We start from the raw sequence: 19,533 nt of genomic DNA, 5'->3' as shown, positions 1-19,533 counted from the left end.
TTTTTTCTGGCATCTCATTTATATTTTATGCGTCTGTTCATCTTTGTTCACATGTCAGACTGCAAAAAGAAATGGAAGTGAACCCCACTGACTGCACAATGAGGTCTGAGATGGATCCAAAACTAAACTTTGCCAAATCTGAGAAAAGAAAATGAAAAAAATAAATAAATAAAAGCCCACTATGACATAGTTATCTGGAGCTGCTGAATATTTATGTTGATTTATTCAGTGAATTTCTGTCATCATATATATATTTTTTTGTCCTTGTTATGCAATGGAAAAAGTTGATTTTACATTTGTAAACTAGAAGTATTCAATCATTGACTTTGTTGATGTGCAGAATATATATATTCAGAATGTAAATAATACAAGCTTATCCAACAATTAAAGACATTTATGTATTTTAACTTTGATCCTGTCATGTAAGTATCCTGTTTATTCTTACTTCTTAATTTTCAGGCTCAGTTTAAGAAGACTCCTGTGATTTTTTGTCTAGAGTTGATCATTGAAACAGGCTTTCTGAAGCTGAAGATCACAACTTTGCCAACTCAAGATGTTTTCCTTCTCTTAATGCAAATTACTTTGAACACTTTCATTGAGATTCCTGATCAATATTTGGCCTTTCCACAAATGTTTAGCGAAACGGATCCGTTATCGATCAGGGCATTCAATGGTCATTCACACACACACACACGCACACACACACACACACACACACACACACACTCTGTTGTACTTTGTCAGTGTTAACATAGGCACAGTACAGTTTTTACAAAGCTAATGAAAACCAAAGGTTGGGCTTCCCAGAAAATTATACTGACAGTATGGTCATGTTGTGGACTACACAATCATCGTAAAGACTGTTGTCGAGACAGTTTTTCTGCAGACGACCTCCACAAAGTAAATCACAAAAAAATCAATTCTAGAGAAGCGGATGTTCACAGATTGCTCTATACAAGCTTAAATAATGGACATTTGAATGGAAAGAAAAAGTTTGGCAAAGAAAAAATTTAAATATTGTGCAGACTTAAGTTTGTAGACAACCGCCATTCAGATTTTTGAGGAAGTTCACAAAGCTTGGGAAGAGCTACCACATTCACCACTTGAGCCATTTTATGGAGCTGGAACTGGGATGGACAAATGCTGTCCACACAGACAAAACCACCAACGCTTGGTTTAATCACCATGGCAACACCAGGTTTGATTGAACAGTATACTGGCCAAAGCTAAATTGAATAAAAAAGCAATTGAAGAGATATACTGTAATGTATATAAATACTTTTTGATAGTATAAAATTGTTTTCTGACTAACTGAATTTAGGAATTAGATGTGCTTACAGAAAAGGACGGGGGAAAAAATCTCAACATAAATAGACATTTCAAATATTGTATTAAATATTACCACCTTCCTAAAATAATGGCCCAAGTTATTTTTTCCCAAAAGTGATTTTCTTTGCTTAAAACATATTTTGAAGAGGAGGAAGTGTTGATTTTTTTTCAGCAAAATTATTGGTGTGTCAGAAGAAGATGGGAGTGAAGATGCCCTGGATGCCAGAATCAGATGAAATGGTTACAGAACCTTACTGTAAAACTATGTTTGCTTGCTATGATTAAAATATGATTATTCCCAACAACAACCCCAGAGCAAGAATCATGAGTATGTAGGTCAAATAAATTTAAAGTATTAAACCGCTCTTGCAGTTTCAAACATTGGTGTAAATTTGATTGAAACTGGTTTATACAACCAAAGCAAACTCATTAACAAAATCTTAAAACTACTGGTTTTGTTTTAAAACAGTTATAGACGAATAAAAACTGAAATATTTGAGAGCCTGAACAATGCTCTGTTCTGCAAAGTGGGAGACGTTCTCGTTTAAATGCCATGGGGAGTTTTCTGTAGCAGCGCACATCTCTGTTAAATGAACCAGGAAAAGTGTTTGCAGCTGCTGAACACGCCTGAGTCAGCAAACATTTTCTCTTTACAATCAGAATCCATGCGGAGCCTCCACACACAGGCGGGATGGAAGCAGCAATTTCTTAACACTAGTTGACCTTTTTTGTGGATTTCAGTGTTTTCACCTGTTATATTCAGAGCCTCGGTAAAATGGCTCTGTACTCATTTTCTGTGTGTGGAGTAAGCAACCATGAATTCAGTCCAGTTTCAACGTAGTTAGGTAATATTTATTTACAATAATAAACCAGTAAACCTGATGTTAATGATTGTCATCTTGTTCTGACAGAAGAAAACTTGATACTTAATGTCTTTCAAATGTATTCATAATGCTTGAACTTTTCATAATTTATGTGATTGAACATAAAAGGACATTATTGTGAAACGGAGGGAAACGTTTGCATTTGTATTTAGGTTCATTCATACGAGTCTCCCACTAGATGCGATACATCCACACAGCAGAGTAGAAAAAAAAAAACTGGGTTTCTAAGTCCCAGATGTGAAAAGTACAGAGATTTGTTCAGGTATAGTCGTTCTGCTCCTGGATTAAAGATTTAGTGGTTCAGACATCTGGCCTGAACTGGTGGCCAGAGGGAGAAGATGAACTTTCAAACACTAAACCAGGCATTGTGTGCAAAGCCTGGTCAAAACATGACTAACTTGCACAATGCAATATTCTAAGTAAAGTCATTTGAACTTTCAAATGCTTTTTAATGAGCTTTTAATGTCAGTCTGCATCTAGATGCCCAAAATTCATTAATGTGTGCAGGCAGTAAATAAAAAGAGAGGAATACAAATGAGCTTCATGAAATAACGGAACTTTACGGCTGTCCATTTGCATGTTGACATGTGGTGAAGGATTTTGGATTCAAGATGCTAACAGTACATCAACAACAAATATTAGGTTAGACAGAAAATATTGTTTGGAGAATTGAGTGAGCAAGGTAACAAATGTTCCCATTTAAATAAGCCCTTGACTTACTCTGAACATGAAGCTCTCACATTTAGACTGCTAGTCTCTGTTTGTGTCCAGTGAAAACATAGCCACTGACGGCTGTTTTGTCAGCCATCCAGTCACGTTATGGTTCCTGGCTATAATGAACCACAGACTCCAGCCACACTGCACCACTAATGTGTTTTAGTACTGCTCCATATCATGACAGCAGCTGCTCAAAATACTTTGGGTCTTCTAAAATTGCACAGGAAACCACCACAGGCTGCAGTGCCAATGCACTTGAGCTGTCTTTTACCTTAATGTCTTTTGTGTTGCTTTATTTTTCCTGCTTATGCTTGGCGGTCCATCCCAGAGAAACAAATAGAGAAAGTCAGTTTTTTTCTGTTTCGAGTGGTTGAATAGATCAGGTGAAGATTTTTAATGTTACTGAAGCAGATAAATAGAATTTGGATTTTTTTAAAAATAAGATCACTTGTTAATTTATTATTTTAGCCTTTTGTGGAATTTTCAAGGCTCCTTATAGATTCCCTGATATATCATCTTTCTCCTTACATCAACAACAACATGAATCCTCCAACAGTCTATCAGAACCTTCCCAGAGGACGGAGCATCCCATGTTGTCGATAGCACCGAGTGTTTTCGCTGCAGAGGTCTTCAGACTGTGGGACGCATAGAGAAACAAACAAAAAGGGCAGAACTGGGCCGCAGCGTTCCCACCAAGTGATATGATCCAGTGTGGGTCAAGGTCAGTAGAGGTCAGCATTTCGGGAAATGTTGATTTAGCTCCTATACGGCGACACAGTGGTGGGGTCTAAATGAAGCCATCTGTTTTGTGCCATTGTGACTGTGTTCAGAATTGCAGGGTTGTTGCAATGACATCGACCCTACAGGTTGTTGGCATTGCTACTATTTAGTGCCAACTTCTTTGAGACATTTATGAATGGAAAAACGCTGGAAAGTTAAGGTAAACAGACAAATCTGTCCAGAAGGGGGATCGGTAACAACAGTGAGAGCAGTGGGTGACACTACCTCTTTTGCTATATTTGACTGGTTTCCTCTATAAGGTCAGTGTTGCATAATCTCGTTTACCACTCAAAATGGAGGCACAAACCGTAAAAACAAAGCAGAAAAAAATGTAGCCTATTTTTACAAAACTAAATTATAATGAATAAATCTGATTACAGTTTTATGACAAACTCATCTCAAAATATAAGATACCACAGGAGCTTACAGGATTACATTTTTTTTCTTGCTTCTAGACATTCAAGTTTTACATTCTTTGGAAACTTTGTTTAGAGGAATTTATCTGGTTTTACTGAAGACAACTGTATGGGACTCCAGGGATCACTGCTAATGCTTCACAAACAACCTTCTGGTCTCTAATACTGCCTACACAGCGTATGGGAATGTTTTTTCCTTCCATTTGCACATATGTGGATCCATAGTTCTCATGGTGATGGATCCATACCACCACTCTCCTCTGTCCCATGGGACATTAGCAATAGGCTTGTACATGTTAGATGAAGAGTAAATCAAATGATTATCTTCAAATAGATAAAAAAAAACGATCAGCCTCTTGGCATTAAAGCTACTTTGGTTGTCAGGATCAATGGAATACATCCTGAAGCAGCAGCCAGAAAATGCCGCAGGAGTGCACAGAGGGCTGGGCTTTTGCTTTGCCACATTTTAGCAGTGGACCCCATACCAATTAGGCTTAACTGAGTGTCAGAGTAAACAGGGTGGGCATTCAGCTGACAGCCTTTCACTGTGTTAGCCGGAGACAAGTGAGCTTTGTGGCACACATACTGACTGATCCGGAGGCATTTCATACATTTGACCCACTAACAACTAACTAGGCTGCCCTGGGTTGTTTTAAAAGACTCTCACATTTTCTCTAAGAACAAATGGACAAATCAGGTTTTCCATGAGGGCTGAGGGAAATTCTCACTCTTGCAGATATGCAGAAAAGATGAAGGTCAAAGATGACCTTTAATAAGAAACATTCACTGTTGCAACATTAACGATTTCAGGAATGTCATTTATGCATTGCAATGTTTTTCTTGATATTTGTGCAATGCAATCACTAAGATGCTTAGAAAGTATAACATTCAATCACTTGTTCTAGTTTGAAAACCTTATAATGACCTTGGATCAGGTCAATATAGAGGTAAATGCATTCAGGATATTGGATTGCTTGAGGAATAATGCAGTTTTATATTGGGAGATTCCTCTAGAAAAAAACTTAAATAAAAAGGGAACTATTCAGGAGACACAGGTAGTATATTTACAATCCTCTCAGAGTTGTAGAGTGAGATGACAACATGGAATTCTATTAAAAAATACAAAAATAAATAAATAAAAAAGTTAAAAACTGGGTAGCCCCCAGTAGAGAAACGGCCCCAGGAAAAGGTCTCACAGGTCAGTAGAAGCTCTGTTGATATCCAGTTTTTATCCAGTAAAAGACCTTGAACCCTGTTGCTCTGTTTACTCAGCTCTGCTCCACCTGCAGTAAATAATACTTTTATTTTTATTTTTTTTACTGTGGATTCAGATTTTTCTCTCTTCTTGCACTAAACTCTCCCTTAAATGATAAATGCTCCTTCAACTAAGCTGACCAAGAATTGCAAATTACAGGAAGATCACATTCCTGTAAAACCTAAATATAACCAAGTACAAGCCAAACCCACCCCCTGACACCAGGTGGCAGCGGCTCTCCATCCTGACACCAGGTGGCAGCGGCTCTCCATCCTGACACCAGGTGGCAGCGGCTCTCCATCCTGACACCAGGTGGCGGAGGCTTGTCATCCTGACACCAGGTGGCGGAGGCTGTCCATCCTGACACCAGGTACCAGGTGTCGGCGGCTCTCCCTCCTGACACCAGGTGGCAGCGGCTCTCGCTCCTGACACCAGGTGGCAGCGGCTCTCCATCTTGACACCAGGTGGCGGAGGCTTGTCATCCTGACACCAGGTGGCGGAGGCTGACCATCCTGACACCAGGTGGCGGCGGCTCTCCCTCCTGACACCAGGTGGCAGCGGCGCTCCGTCCTGACACCAGGTGGCGGCGGGTCTCGCTGACACCTGGTGACACCAGAGCGAGAACCGCTCTGGTGTCAGGAATCGGTTCTCTCTTGACACTCGTGTCAGGAGAGCAGTTCTCACTCACCCTCCTCACCCCTCTCCTCTGCTTTTGACTGTAGCATAAATCCAGGTATGAATCTGAATTGAGCTCAAGGAGTTTTTTCTCATTTCCCTTTGCTTGAGGTTTGGAGTGAACAAGCACACAACCTGACCTTGACCCCAGTTGTTAAGGCCTTCAAAGCCAACATGGAGCAGCATCTGTAGCTGCGACCCCTCCCCCCCCCATGGCTGCTGCACCGTTAATGCCAGGAGATCAGTGAGGGATCAGCAGCATCAAGCTTCTTGTTTGTTTTCCTTTTTTTTTGGCTTGATGAGTGAGGCTCCATGGAAAGAGTTTCAGATTATAATTCTGATTCATTTTAAACTGAATTGGTGAGTTTTACTTCATCCAGCCATGTGGATTTGTTTACAAAAATAAAAAACATTTAACCATTAAATTCATCCACCAGAATACTTGAAATTACCTTTGGATAATATTCATAATATTGCCATAAACAATTTTCTTGAGAACATTTACCCATTTACCCTTTGTTCTGCACTGCACTATGAGTCCATACAAGCAATTTCTTAGTACAAGTCTGATCAAATACAAATGTACATACAGCATCTTACAAAAATATTTCTAAGCATCTTTCAGCTCAATGCTTTGATTGCTTTTCAAATGTTTTGATTGCTTTATTAGCACTCACACACTAAGTCTGTGAAGACCAAACAGACAATTACAAGAGGAATTTGCTCTTTTGCTGTTTGCAGCAGTGAATTCAATTATTCAGATCTGTAACTACAACTTTAGATGCAATATGTACAGCTGTAGCAAGACTTGAAAATGTATGTTTTATTTTTTTTTCTTTGTGAAGTATTTGCCTAACCAGGCAGAAGAAATTAATTTACAACGTGGTAATAGGCATTGCCTCTTGAGGGAAAAGAAAAAATGGATTTATAAAGGAAAACTTTGAATAAGGAAACAAAAACATCATAAACAGAAAAGGAGGGTACTAAACAAAACCAAAATGTTACACATGTTAAAGAAATGGATAAGTAAACACACACATGCTACTGCAATTACTGAAATGGCTACAGCTTTTATCCTCCATCAAATCTGATGGAACTTGAACTATTCTGCAAAATGTCACTTTATGGATAGATCTCAGAGTGAACAGAAATCCCAAAGGAGGACAGACGTCCACTAAATGTTTCTTTGCCAGGTTAGTCATGAGATACCATCCCTGGCCTCTTCAGGGAATATGGCCTGAAGTGACTTTTTCGATCATTAAATCTTGAACTAAAAACAACAATACTAAAATGTCCTCATCATGGATGACATTTCAGCACATTAGCAAAAACATAACCTCAGTTTTTCTCTGTTGTATCTGATTCTGCAGCTTTCTGTCAGGCATCCAGCCTCTGTGATTTGTAGCTTCTCTTTGCCAAAGGCAGCAACACTTCTCACCACCATGTCCTTCTATGGCAAACACAAGACAGAGCCTGGAACCACGTTCTCCCCTGACATCATTGAAATGACGCTTACAAACTCGGCTGGTGATGCTTTTCTGCCCCCTTGTGGCTGAAGACTGCAAACGAAGTCACGTTATCTGTTGTGGCTAATAGATTTTACATTTGGAAATCTTTGTTTCTGCTGCTCTTTTGCAATTTTTGTAAATAAAAAAATATGATCAAAATTGAAATCATTCACTGTTTCACTTCTTTTTGTGATTTCTTTATTCTAACTGCTGAGAAACGTCTGAAAACGGTTTATAAATTACAGACATTTAATTTAATATTGCTAGTTAATAGTGCTTTAAATAACTCTGCCATTCTTAGGTTCCTTTTGTGGGTGTTTATTTGTAGGTCTCAAATGGTATATAGAAATGGTTACAAATGGTAAATATGATGTTTTTATGATGTAATTTGATTAACTTCATTGATAAAATGTAATGTTTATTGTTTGTTTCACAATTGGTAACTTTATGACTTTTTATGGTGTAAAGCACTAAACTACCTTGTTGCTCAAATAAACTTTAATTTTTTAAAAATGATTTCCCAGATAATTTTTATAATTTCTCTATGTTTGATGACACTTAACATTTCCACTGCATCACCCTTATGTGAAGCTAAATGGGGATCAGAAACCTGAATTGAAATGAAATGTAAAACTTTGGGGAGTGTCATTATCTTGCCACTCAATGCCAAGATTTTAAGTTTCATTTTTAAGTTGTTGATTGTCTAAGTTCAACAAATTCTTTGAAACAAACAAAAATAAAATACAAACCCAAACATAGCTCCATAAATTATAATTTATTGCCGTCTGTGTGGTTTTGTTTTGTGGAACTTTGATTCAAAAATGGATGCTAAAAGGGTGTTTATAATTTAGATATATGATTTAGTGTGTATTTTGCTGAACAACACGCCTTGCACAGATACTGATGCCTTTAAGGTATATTAACTAACTGCAGCCACAAGGTGGCGGTACATTATTGCTGCTGGAAGAAACTTGCTGCAGTAATGATTATAGTTGTTTTGCTCTGAACACGTTCAAACCTTCTGCAATTATTTTGTGATCATTCTAACAAATTAATATGCAAATGAATATGTAATTTTAAGTCATTTCAAGCTTTAGTGAATTTTATCACAATTTCTAATTAACTCAGCACTGTCAGGTGTTCAGGATAAAATACTTTCTTGGTACAAGCAATGTGATGAAGTGGTTGAGTATGTATTTTTTCACCACTTGTTCCTTAAACATATTCATAATTCATGCTATCTAATTTTATAATTGTTCATAATTGCAACTATAAATTTGCTGCACAAAATATCCCTGGGTTGCTGCTTGTGATAGCATTTCGTTACAGTTTAAGTCCAAGCATATATTTTCTTTAAATTTAACACTCTGAATCATCAGTTAATTTGAAAATGTCTTCTGTTAAAGTTCTATTTCTGGTGAAACATTTCTTTGGTAACATTTCTTGTATATAATCACCATAGTTTGTCCTTTTCTCCCAACATCTAGGACAGATGTATGACAGGGGTCAGCCCAGCACTTCCTACTTGTAGTGATTCATGATGTAATGGATTAGTATTAGTAATAGAAGGGTCCTCAAAGGCCAGAGCCATGCATGTTTTAGTTCTCTCCCTGGTTCAACACACCTGGATCAAATGATGGCTCGTTCGCAGGATTTTGCAGAACATTGACATTCTGAGGAGGTAGTGACTACCACCAGGGCTGACAACTAAAACACGCTGAACGTCTGCTCTTGAGGACCAACTTTGAACACCCCTGTTTTGAAGGTGACCTATGATGCTTCCTTGAACAAGTCTATAAAACATGTTCATTACATTTTTTGCACAAAATCACTCCTAGCTAATGAGATTTTAGTCTGCTCAGTTCTACCTTCTTTGAGCTCCTTCCAGAGCGAGCTGTTTGGGGCCCCTTGTTCCTTTAAATCCAAATAAGTTGCTGCTTGTCCAACTCAACATTTACGCTCCCACTTGAAAATGGCTGCAAACAGATGCTCAATTATACAGCCGTACATCTTTGAAAAGCAGAAGAACCTCCTCCACAACCAACAAGAATGCAGGAAGTAGTTTCTGAATGATAAGTCAACAAAACACTTGTCCTTTCCAGCAGTCATTGTACAGCGCATACAGTTGTAAAAGCAGCTGGCCAAGCATCCTGTGGCTCAGCTTGGGTTGCTGGGTGACAGACTGGGCTTTGCAGCGGTTGCTGGGTGACATCCTAGGCTTCATTAGTGTTGCTAGGTGAGGGGCAGTGCCTGATTATTTGTGACATTACATTTTGTGAGTTTTTGAAATGGGTCATTTCCAGACACCAAAAAAAATGTTACCTTATTGCCAAAAAATACCTGGGTGTTTTTTTAAGAGCTTTGGCTTTTTTAGAATCAGTAGAAACCCAAATGGATTTATAAAAGCCAAACTCTGGGATTGTCTCACGTTTTATGCATCAGATTTATACTTGGCTGTCTCTAGAAGATGTTTTTAAATCAGTTTTCCACTTTTTTGAGTTGACAGTATTTTAAGTGTCTTTTTTTTAGCTCAAATAAGTTGAGGAGACCCATAAGTATAGTTTCCCCTCAAAACTTAAAAAAAAAAAGTTTACTTTAGTCTCTGCTGAACAGATGCGCAATACATTCTTTATTGTCACAATGAAAAATAGACAGAACATCTCCATAAAGATTTACAGTGATTCAATTTTCTATATTTACAATATTTTTATATCCATCTTAAGTAGATCAAAACATTCGTTTGTCTTTAACAAATTTCAACGTTCAAGAAAAATATTACATTGTTCACATATTTAAACCAAACCCCAAATACATTACGACACAAAATACACAAATAGTTAAACTTAGCATGTGGTTCAGTCAATATGGGGAATAAATGCATAAGCTGCCAATAACTGAACAAAAATGGCCACAAAAATGACCTGTAGTAACTCACATTTTCAAGATTTTGGATGTTTTTCTCCTTTTCGGTGTCAAATGTGCTTTAAGGAAGCCAAAAGAGGCACAACATGGGCTTTCTATGGCTCTGTGCAGCTCTCTCTGAAGCAAACTTTAAGTTGAACAAATTGAAAAGGATAAGAAAAAAAATCAACACAGACTTTATTTCAGACCGTTATTAAATGACTGTAAACTTTTTACTAAACGTAAACCCCTTCTATCTGAAACCTTTCTTTTGCAATCTTAAACTTAAGATTTTTTTAAAGAAAAACTTCTGTATCAGTCACCAATATTGATCAACTTTGATTTACAGACAGGAATATCCAATTTAAACCCCAGTAGAGAATGAAATAGATGAAGAAATTCTTTTTTTCCATGAGAAGTGTGCCGTTTTGGCATCTTTTGTTGCACCACAAATATCAACTTTCTTTGCTTACAAAGTGCACACAGGATGAATGACTGACTTTGGTAACAGGGTTCCTACTCATTTTTCACAGGCTGTTGCAGAGCAGAAACCCTGTGTTAAATGGCAAAGCACGACTCTTTCACAATGGCACATGTTTTGATGAGAGCTAACGTTTGCTGTCATGTGTGTGGGATGTGATTTACGTCAGGCTTCCTATACTGAGGCATATACAGAGAGGAAAAACTACAAGTCGACACTTGCACCAGCGTCTTGGGATCCGTTGAGTCATCTGGATTGAGCAAAGGATACAACTCTGCAGAACAGTCCTCTCTGATCAAATGTGCGCTTTTCAGAAGCTCAGTCTGTGACTCCTCCTCCTCATTTTCCTCATCCTCTGGTGGATGTCCAATGTCGAGATAGTGCAAGGCCTTCTTTTGACCCACATCTAAGTCGTCTTCTTGCTCTGACACTTCAGAAAGCTCTTTTTCAGAGTTGTAGGAGTAGGATCGCCTTGGATCATCCGATTCTGTACCATGATAGCTGTCAACTTCCCACAGTCCACCAGGGAAAGTTTCAGAGGTATCTGAGTTGTTGGCTGAGAAGTTTCCCTCGTCACTGTAGCTGCTCCTACTTCCCTCCTTGTAGTGGAGATGAAGAGGTGGATGATCTGGATTTGTATCAGTGTGTAGGACTTTGGAGTATGTGACCGAAGACTGGGCTGAGCTGTTAGTGGTTGCTGAACTCTGCTCCACCAAGGCATTGGCTGGTTGTAGCTTATTTATGGTTATGTCTGAAGTAGTTAAGGGATCTGGACTAGTGTCGCCACCAAGGGCCATTTCACACTCCAGCAACTGGCCAGTCCTTGGGTTCAAACAAGGCAGGAAGGAGTTAGTTGAAGCAACAACAGAGGGAGGAGCCAAGAGTGTTGGGGTTTGGACAAAGGCCTTTGTCAGAGTTTTATTCACAACAGTAACTTTTGAGATCTTCTCAGGAGGCAGCGGAGAGGCTTGAAGACCCTCTGGAGGTCGGAACAGGTACTCAAAGCCATCAATCTGGAGAAGTAAGAAATGCACTTTAGGAAGAGAAAGATATTTTACATTTCATAACTAAACTTGTTTGAGATGTAAACAGTATTACAACAAATAAAAAAAAACACAGGGTTAAAATCCATGCTACTTGGGTGTGGTAAGCTTCAGCAACTGAGAACAATGTGTGTTTTCTATCACACTGTTCTCCCCAATGATAGGAACAGTTGCATTAAAACCTGGACACACATAAAGACATGCAATAAAAATTTGGAGACACATTCTAACCAGTAAGGAAGATATAAAATTGTCAATTATAAGTATTTTTGGTAGGAATAAAGAAGAAATACTTAGAAATGCAAAAAATATAAATGCTTATTTCTCTCTCTCTTTCTCACTCACAACAATGGTGAAGAAGCAGGTTTCATAAAGATAAATCATTTGAATTGTGACAAAAACATTGTTGGTCAAGTCAGTGTGGGACGTCTGTTTTGGTGGTGCCGGGTGAGAGATGGTGACTCTGTTCCTAAACTGAACCTTTTAAAGAATGCGTCAGTCTGTCCAGACTTCTGTCAAGCTGATTTTCTCTCTACTCGCAGCTTCTTCTTCACCTCTGACCACACATCTTGTATATTGTTTTGATGGAAATGCTCCTCCATGCATGCTATCTCTAATTTTTGTCTCATAATTTGCTTTTGAAAGCTCTTCAAATATTCCCCGCCTCCCTCCCTTGGTAACCGATTCCTTCACTGGTGGCCCAAGGTTTGCTACTGAGGAAGCATCTCAATGTTTAGCTATGCGTTATGGAGTTTTATGTTAAATAGGGCGAGGAGAACTGAATCCTTTTGTCTTTGAGAGTTTCATTAAATCTTGTTATAACAAAGAATGTTCTGCAGAGCTCTGGCTGCTTACAGGCAGACACAAAATTTATACTCTGTTTTTGAAACCACTCATCATTTTCCCACTCCTTAAGATGACCTCAACATACCAACAGCTGAAGCAAGGCTCCAAGTTACACCACTTTGGTAATGTCTAGCAGACACACTCTGTTCTATTTTACCTAGTAATTAACTTTTAAGTGCATATAAGGAACTACAAAGTTAAATTTTCCATTACTGTAGGGATGACATTGTCCACAGAGGAGTTTACAAGCACACCCAGTCACAGCATTGGCTCCATGTGGCTGGCAGAACACATCCTAGTTTGTGGCATCAAAACAACTAAGCAGGATTTTGTCAACTTCCTTTGATGATCTTTTCATGGGAAGTGAAAAAATGACAAAAATCTAAATGAGAGGTTTATTCATCAAGCTTAGAAACACGAGTTTATGGAATGCTTTATCAATAAGCCATTTTTCAACCAAGACATAAGGATCATGAAAATGTTGAAAGAGCAAATTCGTTTCGTTTTCCCTATTAGAGCAGTTAAAGTGTCAACAGAGAGCAAGCAATAGTTCAAATCTTCAGATATTGTTACGAATGTATGAGGGTGTTGTGTCTCTTTCTTAAAGACCCAGAGTTGATGACATTACAAGCAGAACTGGCATTGTATACTGTTGCTAACACAATCCTAGCAAATGCACTTGGAATTTCATAATTGATGGAAATCAAAAATTAACAATTCAATATCTGTCCTGCATAAACAATATTATACAGTAGATTTCACAACTTGTTGTTGACAAGCATTGCTAATACCAGTCCTTTGCTTTTACTACCACTCTTCAGCCGTCGAGAGACAGGGATATGATCATCAACCATCTACTGCTGCTTTCCTGATACTTTGTCTGTCTAAACTTTTAAGATGTCATTAAATATCCTCCTGTTATAAAACATACCTCATTACTATGGTAATGAATCAGAACAACTGCCCAAAAGTAACTGCAAAAATTCCTCCAGCTGGACAGCATAAAATAAAAAAACAAACAAACAAAAAAAATAAAATAAAATAAAAAACGTCATTTTAGCAGCTGTTTCAGCTGCAGGAATGAAGAAACTAAGAAATAAATAAACTGCAAGGAATATGGTAGAGCTGCTCACCCTGTGCAACTTATTCTAGGACTCTAAATCATCTAAATCAACACTGATATTAATGATAACAGTGATGATAATGATATGATTTAAAAGTGTTTTATCTTTATAAGCCACTTATCAGCAAGTGCACAAAAGGATGTGATTTTTAAAGGTGTTCAGTCTGCCAAGTCCAAGCAGATCTCTTTTTATGCTGCTGCTGGCAAAGGAGACCATGTTTGGTGACCTTTTCAGAGGAGCTGGAAGGAGAATGATTGACCAGAATTGGATTAAGTCATGTCTTAATTATTAAAATATGCTGACACTTACACAGGATTAAGTGGCTAATCTTGGAAAGTGGGAATGGATTCATCATTTGACAGCAGTTGTCATGTTGTTCTGATGATTTAACCTTATCTAGACATCTAAAACATGCACAAATTAAATCTTATTCAGCCATTTTGTGCAGTTTTTTTTTTAGAATTCTTTATAATCACTGCAAAACTTTGTAGAATCTGGTAAGGCAAGAGATTTCCTTCCTCAGATGGTTCCTTTACCGTTTTAAAGTCTACTCCTTTTGCCCATGAGCACTTGTTCGGGTTTGGAACATCTTTCCACACAAATTTTTTCATCCTGCAAACACACAAAAAAACAAAAAAAAACATTTAGGTGGATTCCCGCATCAATGGACTTCTTCTCCATTCCACTCACCTGCCTGACTCCTTCTCCTCTGATCAGTAAACATCAAATGTAATTACACCCCTTAACCTCTTAAATGTCACGCTTCTAAATTTTCCTAGACAGTCTGTCGGGGACCTCAATTAGACCACACAGCGCAGATTAACATCATTTATCATTTCTTACAGGTGACTGCCAGAGAGAGAGATTCTGTTTACACTGATCTGCAATTAACACCCACATCAGAACATAAATATTTTCAAAGATCATTGTTACTAAAACAAGATCTTACTGGTTTTGGGAGAGAACCAGGGTCACAAACACGGCAATGCAGAGGAGGGAGATGAACATCAGCATCATGTAAGCTGGAGGATTTCCTGTCTTAACTGTGATAAAATGAAAACTTATATCAGTTACTAAATAATAAAATTTCCATGCAGGCATTTGATGTTGCATTCGATACCGAAGTGGAAACAAAGAATATACCTATTGTAACAACTGGTTCTCCTTCTCCATCAGCAAACACAGGGTACAAGTGGAAGGCGTACTCCTCTGAGCTAAAGAAATCTCCTTTAAATCAAACATTAAAACAGCAGATTGATTACAGGTCAGTTAGCAAAGAGAGCCGACTGTCACAGATTTCAGACAATGGGTTACCTCGTAACTGGGTAGGAGGTTCGCTGTAGGACAGTTTGGCCCACGTTTTTTTACTAAGACCAAAGTCTTCAAAGTCCTGCTGCTTCCTTGGGAACCACTGAACCACCATGAAGAGAGGGACAGAGCTGATATGCAACAGGCTCCAGGACAGAGATACACAAGTGCTGTTTATAACCAAAACGTGGAATGAATGGAGACAGCGGCCTGCAGTAGAGGAAGGAAACAATACGTTCATATGACACTCGTGGACACATTCAACAAGGGAAGGGGAGCTTCAGATAGTTTATTTCTGTTAAGGTTGACTTGATCTGGTAAACTTGGGTCAATTCTTGTAAATTGACTCAAGCTTACTTGAAGATTGCCATTTAAAGTCAGAAGTAAGTTTTCTTAGTTTGTTTTGTTGCAGTAAAATAATTTTTACAACATTTGAGTCAAATGCAAATTTTAGTTTCATTTCACTCTTTTATCCCTCTGATTATTATTCATAAGGGCAGCTTAATATCAGAAAAAAATTTACTATTGTTGGAAATTAAAAGAACTATATAAATTATGATTTAAGTACATTTTCCTGACAATTTTCTTTTACAAACATCCTACCCCTTTTCATGAGCTTTACCATCTCAGCCACTACAGATACACATCAGGTGTGAGCATTAATGACTGTTAGAATCCATCTGACTTGTTAATATTATTGATGTACAGAGCATGAATGCCTGATTCTATCTTTGTAATAGCAATATTGCACACAGTGACATTTAGAAGACAATTGTGATTCTGTACTTTGTCCAGATCTATTACTTATGGTATTGATTTACTTAACCATCTTCCCAGGAGTTTAGAATCTAATCTATGTAGCAATTTTTTAGTCTACCACTAGTGTTTTATCACTTTCATGTCCAAAACTGCATTTCCTTAGCTCTTCAAAAACACTTTTTTTTGTCTTCTTTACATTTCTGTTTTTAGCCCTGTCCTCCGCTCATTATTTTTAATTGCTTCCTGTTTTTATCTTATGTAAAGCTTTATCTTTTGGCTTTTTGAAAGAGAAGTGCTGTATGAATAAAGGCACAATGGTTTATTAAACAAACAGGGAACATGTGTTCTTTGGGACCTGTTGCTAATGGACTCATTTTTAACAGTGTTTCCAATAATTTCGTCATTTTCAGGGAAAATGAAAAATTATTTCTATGCAGCAAGCACTTACTACCATTCGTCATGGAGGGAACTGACACAGTAGACTCTTATTAAAATGCACCCTGGTACTTCACCTCTGTAATATTACCTAAAGTACTGACATTGCTAATGCCATTAGCTGCTTGGCATCAATAAAGGCTTATGAATGGGATCCGTACAGGTAAATATTTTGATGCTGTTTTTGTTGTATTAGTACATTTTTTTTCTGCTATGTACTTCTAAAGGTAGGAGTGATGTAAATATGTTATAGAGAAACAGATAAAAACATATTTGTTAATGTAACAGGATTTTCAACATAAATGAAATCCCACTATTCTGTTTATCATTAACTGGAAATGTTCAGGCCGGCTATGTTACTCAAAAGATCATTTCAAAACCACAGAACATGTTCTTTTTCTAACTTCGCTCGCTGTTTCACTATAGGAATCGCCTCAGCGTGACCCAACTACGGAAGCTCCAATGACATCATGTCTGTCCGCGACAGACAGGTTGAGCCGTGACTGCGGCTCCACTCACCATCCAATATCACGGCCAACCTACCCCTCTCAACTCATTCTCGCTTTCTCCCCGTGTTAAGAACTACAACAAAGCTCCCTCAGCACATTCAGGCTAGCTTGGCTCTGCTTAACCGTTCTTAGGCGTTCCGTAAAGGAAGACGCCGCTGAACGCAGTACCAGGACAGGTCTCGACTGTGCTGGGTAAGTGCTTCCAAAGAAGCATTTTCTTATTCGTTTGAAGCAGCTATCGCGTCAAGGCGGGCTGCTTTTATAGCTACTCTTTTAATTAACAGAGTAACTGTTGGCTAAGCTAACGCGTCAAGGCGGGCTTGGTAGCTGCTTAGCGGTACATCGCTAGCATAAACAGTTGGTAAAGTTCAGCTAACGTGTCGTGGCGAGCGGACTTTATCTTCAGCTTTATATCTAACGTGTTACGACGAGCCATAATAAGCTTTCGGCATGGCTACGGCTCCCGCCCCCACCAAAGGGTCGGAACCGACGGTTAAAGAGGGTGTATCCCGCTCGTGCCCTGCGTCATGCGGGGCCTCTTTTTCGGGCAGGGACCCGCACCCTATGTGCATCGTTTGTATGGGCGCTAAACACGCTCAGGCGTCGCTGGCCGACCCTCAGGGGTGCCAGCATTGCTCGTCGATGCCAGAAAAAATCCTGGAAAGGCTGCTAAGAGTAGCTGTAGCTAACAGCCAGGACCACCCGTGTCTCTCATCACTTTCAGCTTTTGCGGCGGGTGATAAGCATCAACCGCGAGCCTCTAAGAGCTGGGCGGACATGATGGAGGAAGAGTCCTCGTCCATTTTTTAATCTTTCCTCTTTTACGCAGATGTCGACAGTGAAACAGCAGTAAAACAAGGACCATACTGGCCATCTGCATCTTCTTGTTTGTCTGCGATCCAGCATGTTCACTAAAGGTTCAGGTCTCCTACAGACCACAATTGGTCTTTTGTAGTCTCAAAAGCACGAGAACTACCTCAACCAAGGTGTTCTAACATACAAGTAACAGGAACCGCAAGAAAACATGTTGCATATCAAAATCATCAACAAGTCACATCACAACAAAGAGGAAGAAAGCTAGCATTTGCAACTCCTTCTGCTAAGATCCTCAATCAAAGCAAGATGTGCATTCACAGAAAACCTCAGGTATATGTGTCCAGTGAGAATTCCTTTAAAAATACATGGTAAAGCTACATATTTTAGCTGAAGTGATATGAGAAGACTTTAGAATTTTAACTTCTAAGTACATGTTCTTTAAAGACTTTCTTTAAAGACTTTCTTTAGTTTCATGAAACAAGAGCTACTGTTTTGACTGTTTATTTTTTAGCATAAAAAATAAAAGCTTCAAAAAATGTCTTTTTGAAGCTTTAACGGCTTCAAAAAGACATTAAGTTAGAAATATTCTCTTTAAATGTTTTTACTTCAATAAACTTTTGAAATTGTTTGTACTAACCCTATAGAGTATTTTTTTGGTGAAATAATGTGTTTAGAATTCAGAAAAATGAAAATCTAAACAGGAAATTTTGGATTCCATAAATAAATCAGCTGTCATAAAGCCTTATGCAAGGTACAGATGTAACATACATATATCTAAAGGTGCCTTTAGATTCAGTTTATATTTAATCTGTATTTATGATGCATTCATGTCATTCAATTATTTAAATCATTCGCATTTCAGCATCCGAGTATTGTGTTCACCAGCACAGACTCACACGATAAAGTCTTTTTTCACACCACATCCTGATCACATATTAAACTAACCTTGAAATTTGTAGTTAATTCATAAACTACAGAAGAACATGAAGCCCAGCCATTATGTAAATCATTTTCAAGAGCCTTACTGGAAATGCAGTCAACATGATCATCTGATATGATCTCATCTAAAAACAAAATTAGAATTTGTATTGTTCCAGTAGTTCCAGTGAAACAGTGACTAAATATTTCTCAAGAACAGACAAACGTCACAACAGTTCAGCCTCTCATTGTTGTATACTAAGTAGATTGCATTCCCTCAGGGATTGCTGAAATGTCCTGTTAATTCCTTTTTTCTTACGTTTAGGTTGTTTCTCCAGCGTCATGTTGACGTTGTTAACAGAGCTCCCCAGACTATTGTAGGCTTCCACAGTCACAATGTGGAGCTCCTGATTCCACTCAAAGCTGTAGGAGGACACCATATCGATCTGCCTCCTCAGCACAGATCCATTCGATGCCTGGTGCTGGACAATAAATCCATCCACACAGTAGGTATTCCAATTTGCTGAGAAAGACTGGAAAACAAAGTAAAAGATTCATTCTGCTGCTCACTATTACACTCTAATCAATATTTTAATGAGAAGCTCAAACATCTGAGGCCTCAAACTTTCTGACCTTGTCAATGATTAGCAATACCTTCATAGGCAAAACTATGTGCAGCAACGTTCTCCAATCCTACAGTCGTAAAATCAACAATTGTGGCCTTTTTGGCCTAAACAACAGAGATGTTTGATAAAACTATACCAGGCAGGAAAGCTAGGGTTAGGGTAGGGTTATAGGGTTATAGGTAGGGTTACCTGTGATTCCAGAA

At 38.4% G+C, this 19,533-nt stretch overlaps 1 protein-coding gene and 1 long non-coding RNA gene across 2 annotated transcripts in view; both read right to left on the bottom strand.

The window, feature by feature from the left end:
• Positions 1–7,310: 7,310 nt before the first annotated feature.
• On the bottom strand, positions 7,311–9,250 carry LOC107836082 (uncharacterized). The gene is made up of 2 exons (XR_001661927.1): positions 9,022–9,250; positions 7,311–7,615 (listed from the first exon to the last, which is right to left on the bottom strand). It is a non-coding gene; the product is annotated as an uncharacterized LOC107836082 (long non-coding RNA).
• Positions 9,251–10,182: 932 nt separating this feature from the next.
• The window catches only part of lepr (leptin receptor), a 37,951-nt gene continuing 28,600 nt past the window's right edge, over positions 10,183–19,533 (bottom strand). Inside the window, exons 23-28 of the mRNA XM_016670794.1 lie at positions 19,024–19,237; positions 15,274–15,477; positions 15,103–15,186; positions 14,909–15,002; positions 14,496–14,571; positions 10,183–11,959 (exon numbers count right to left, since the gene is read on the bottom strand). Coding sequence (XP_016526280.1) covers positions 11,087–11,959; positions 14,496–14,571; positions 14,909–15,002; positions 15,103–15,186; positions 15,274–15,477; positions 19,024–19,237 — 1,545 coding nt within the window. The 3' untranslated portion in view covers positions 10,183–11,086. The remainder of the gene's footprint in view (positions 11,960–14,495; positions 14,572–14,908; positions 15,003–15,102; positions 15,187–15,273; positions 15,478–19,023; positions 19,238–19,533) is intronic.

The sequence above is a fragment of the Poecilia formosa genome, unplaced genomic scaffold (assembly GCF_000485575.1).
Source record: "Poecilia formosa unplaced genomic scaffold, Poecilia_formosa-5.1.2 Scaffold38, whole genome shotgun sequence".
Classification (NCBI taxonomy): domain Eukaryota; kingdom Metazoa; phylum Chordata; class Actinopteri; order Cyprinodontiformes; family Poeciliidae; genus Poecilia; species Poecilia formosa.
Note: the sequence above shows the minus strand (reverse complement) of the source record. Positions and strands in the feature narration are given on the sequence as shown.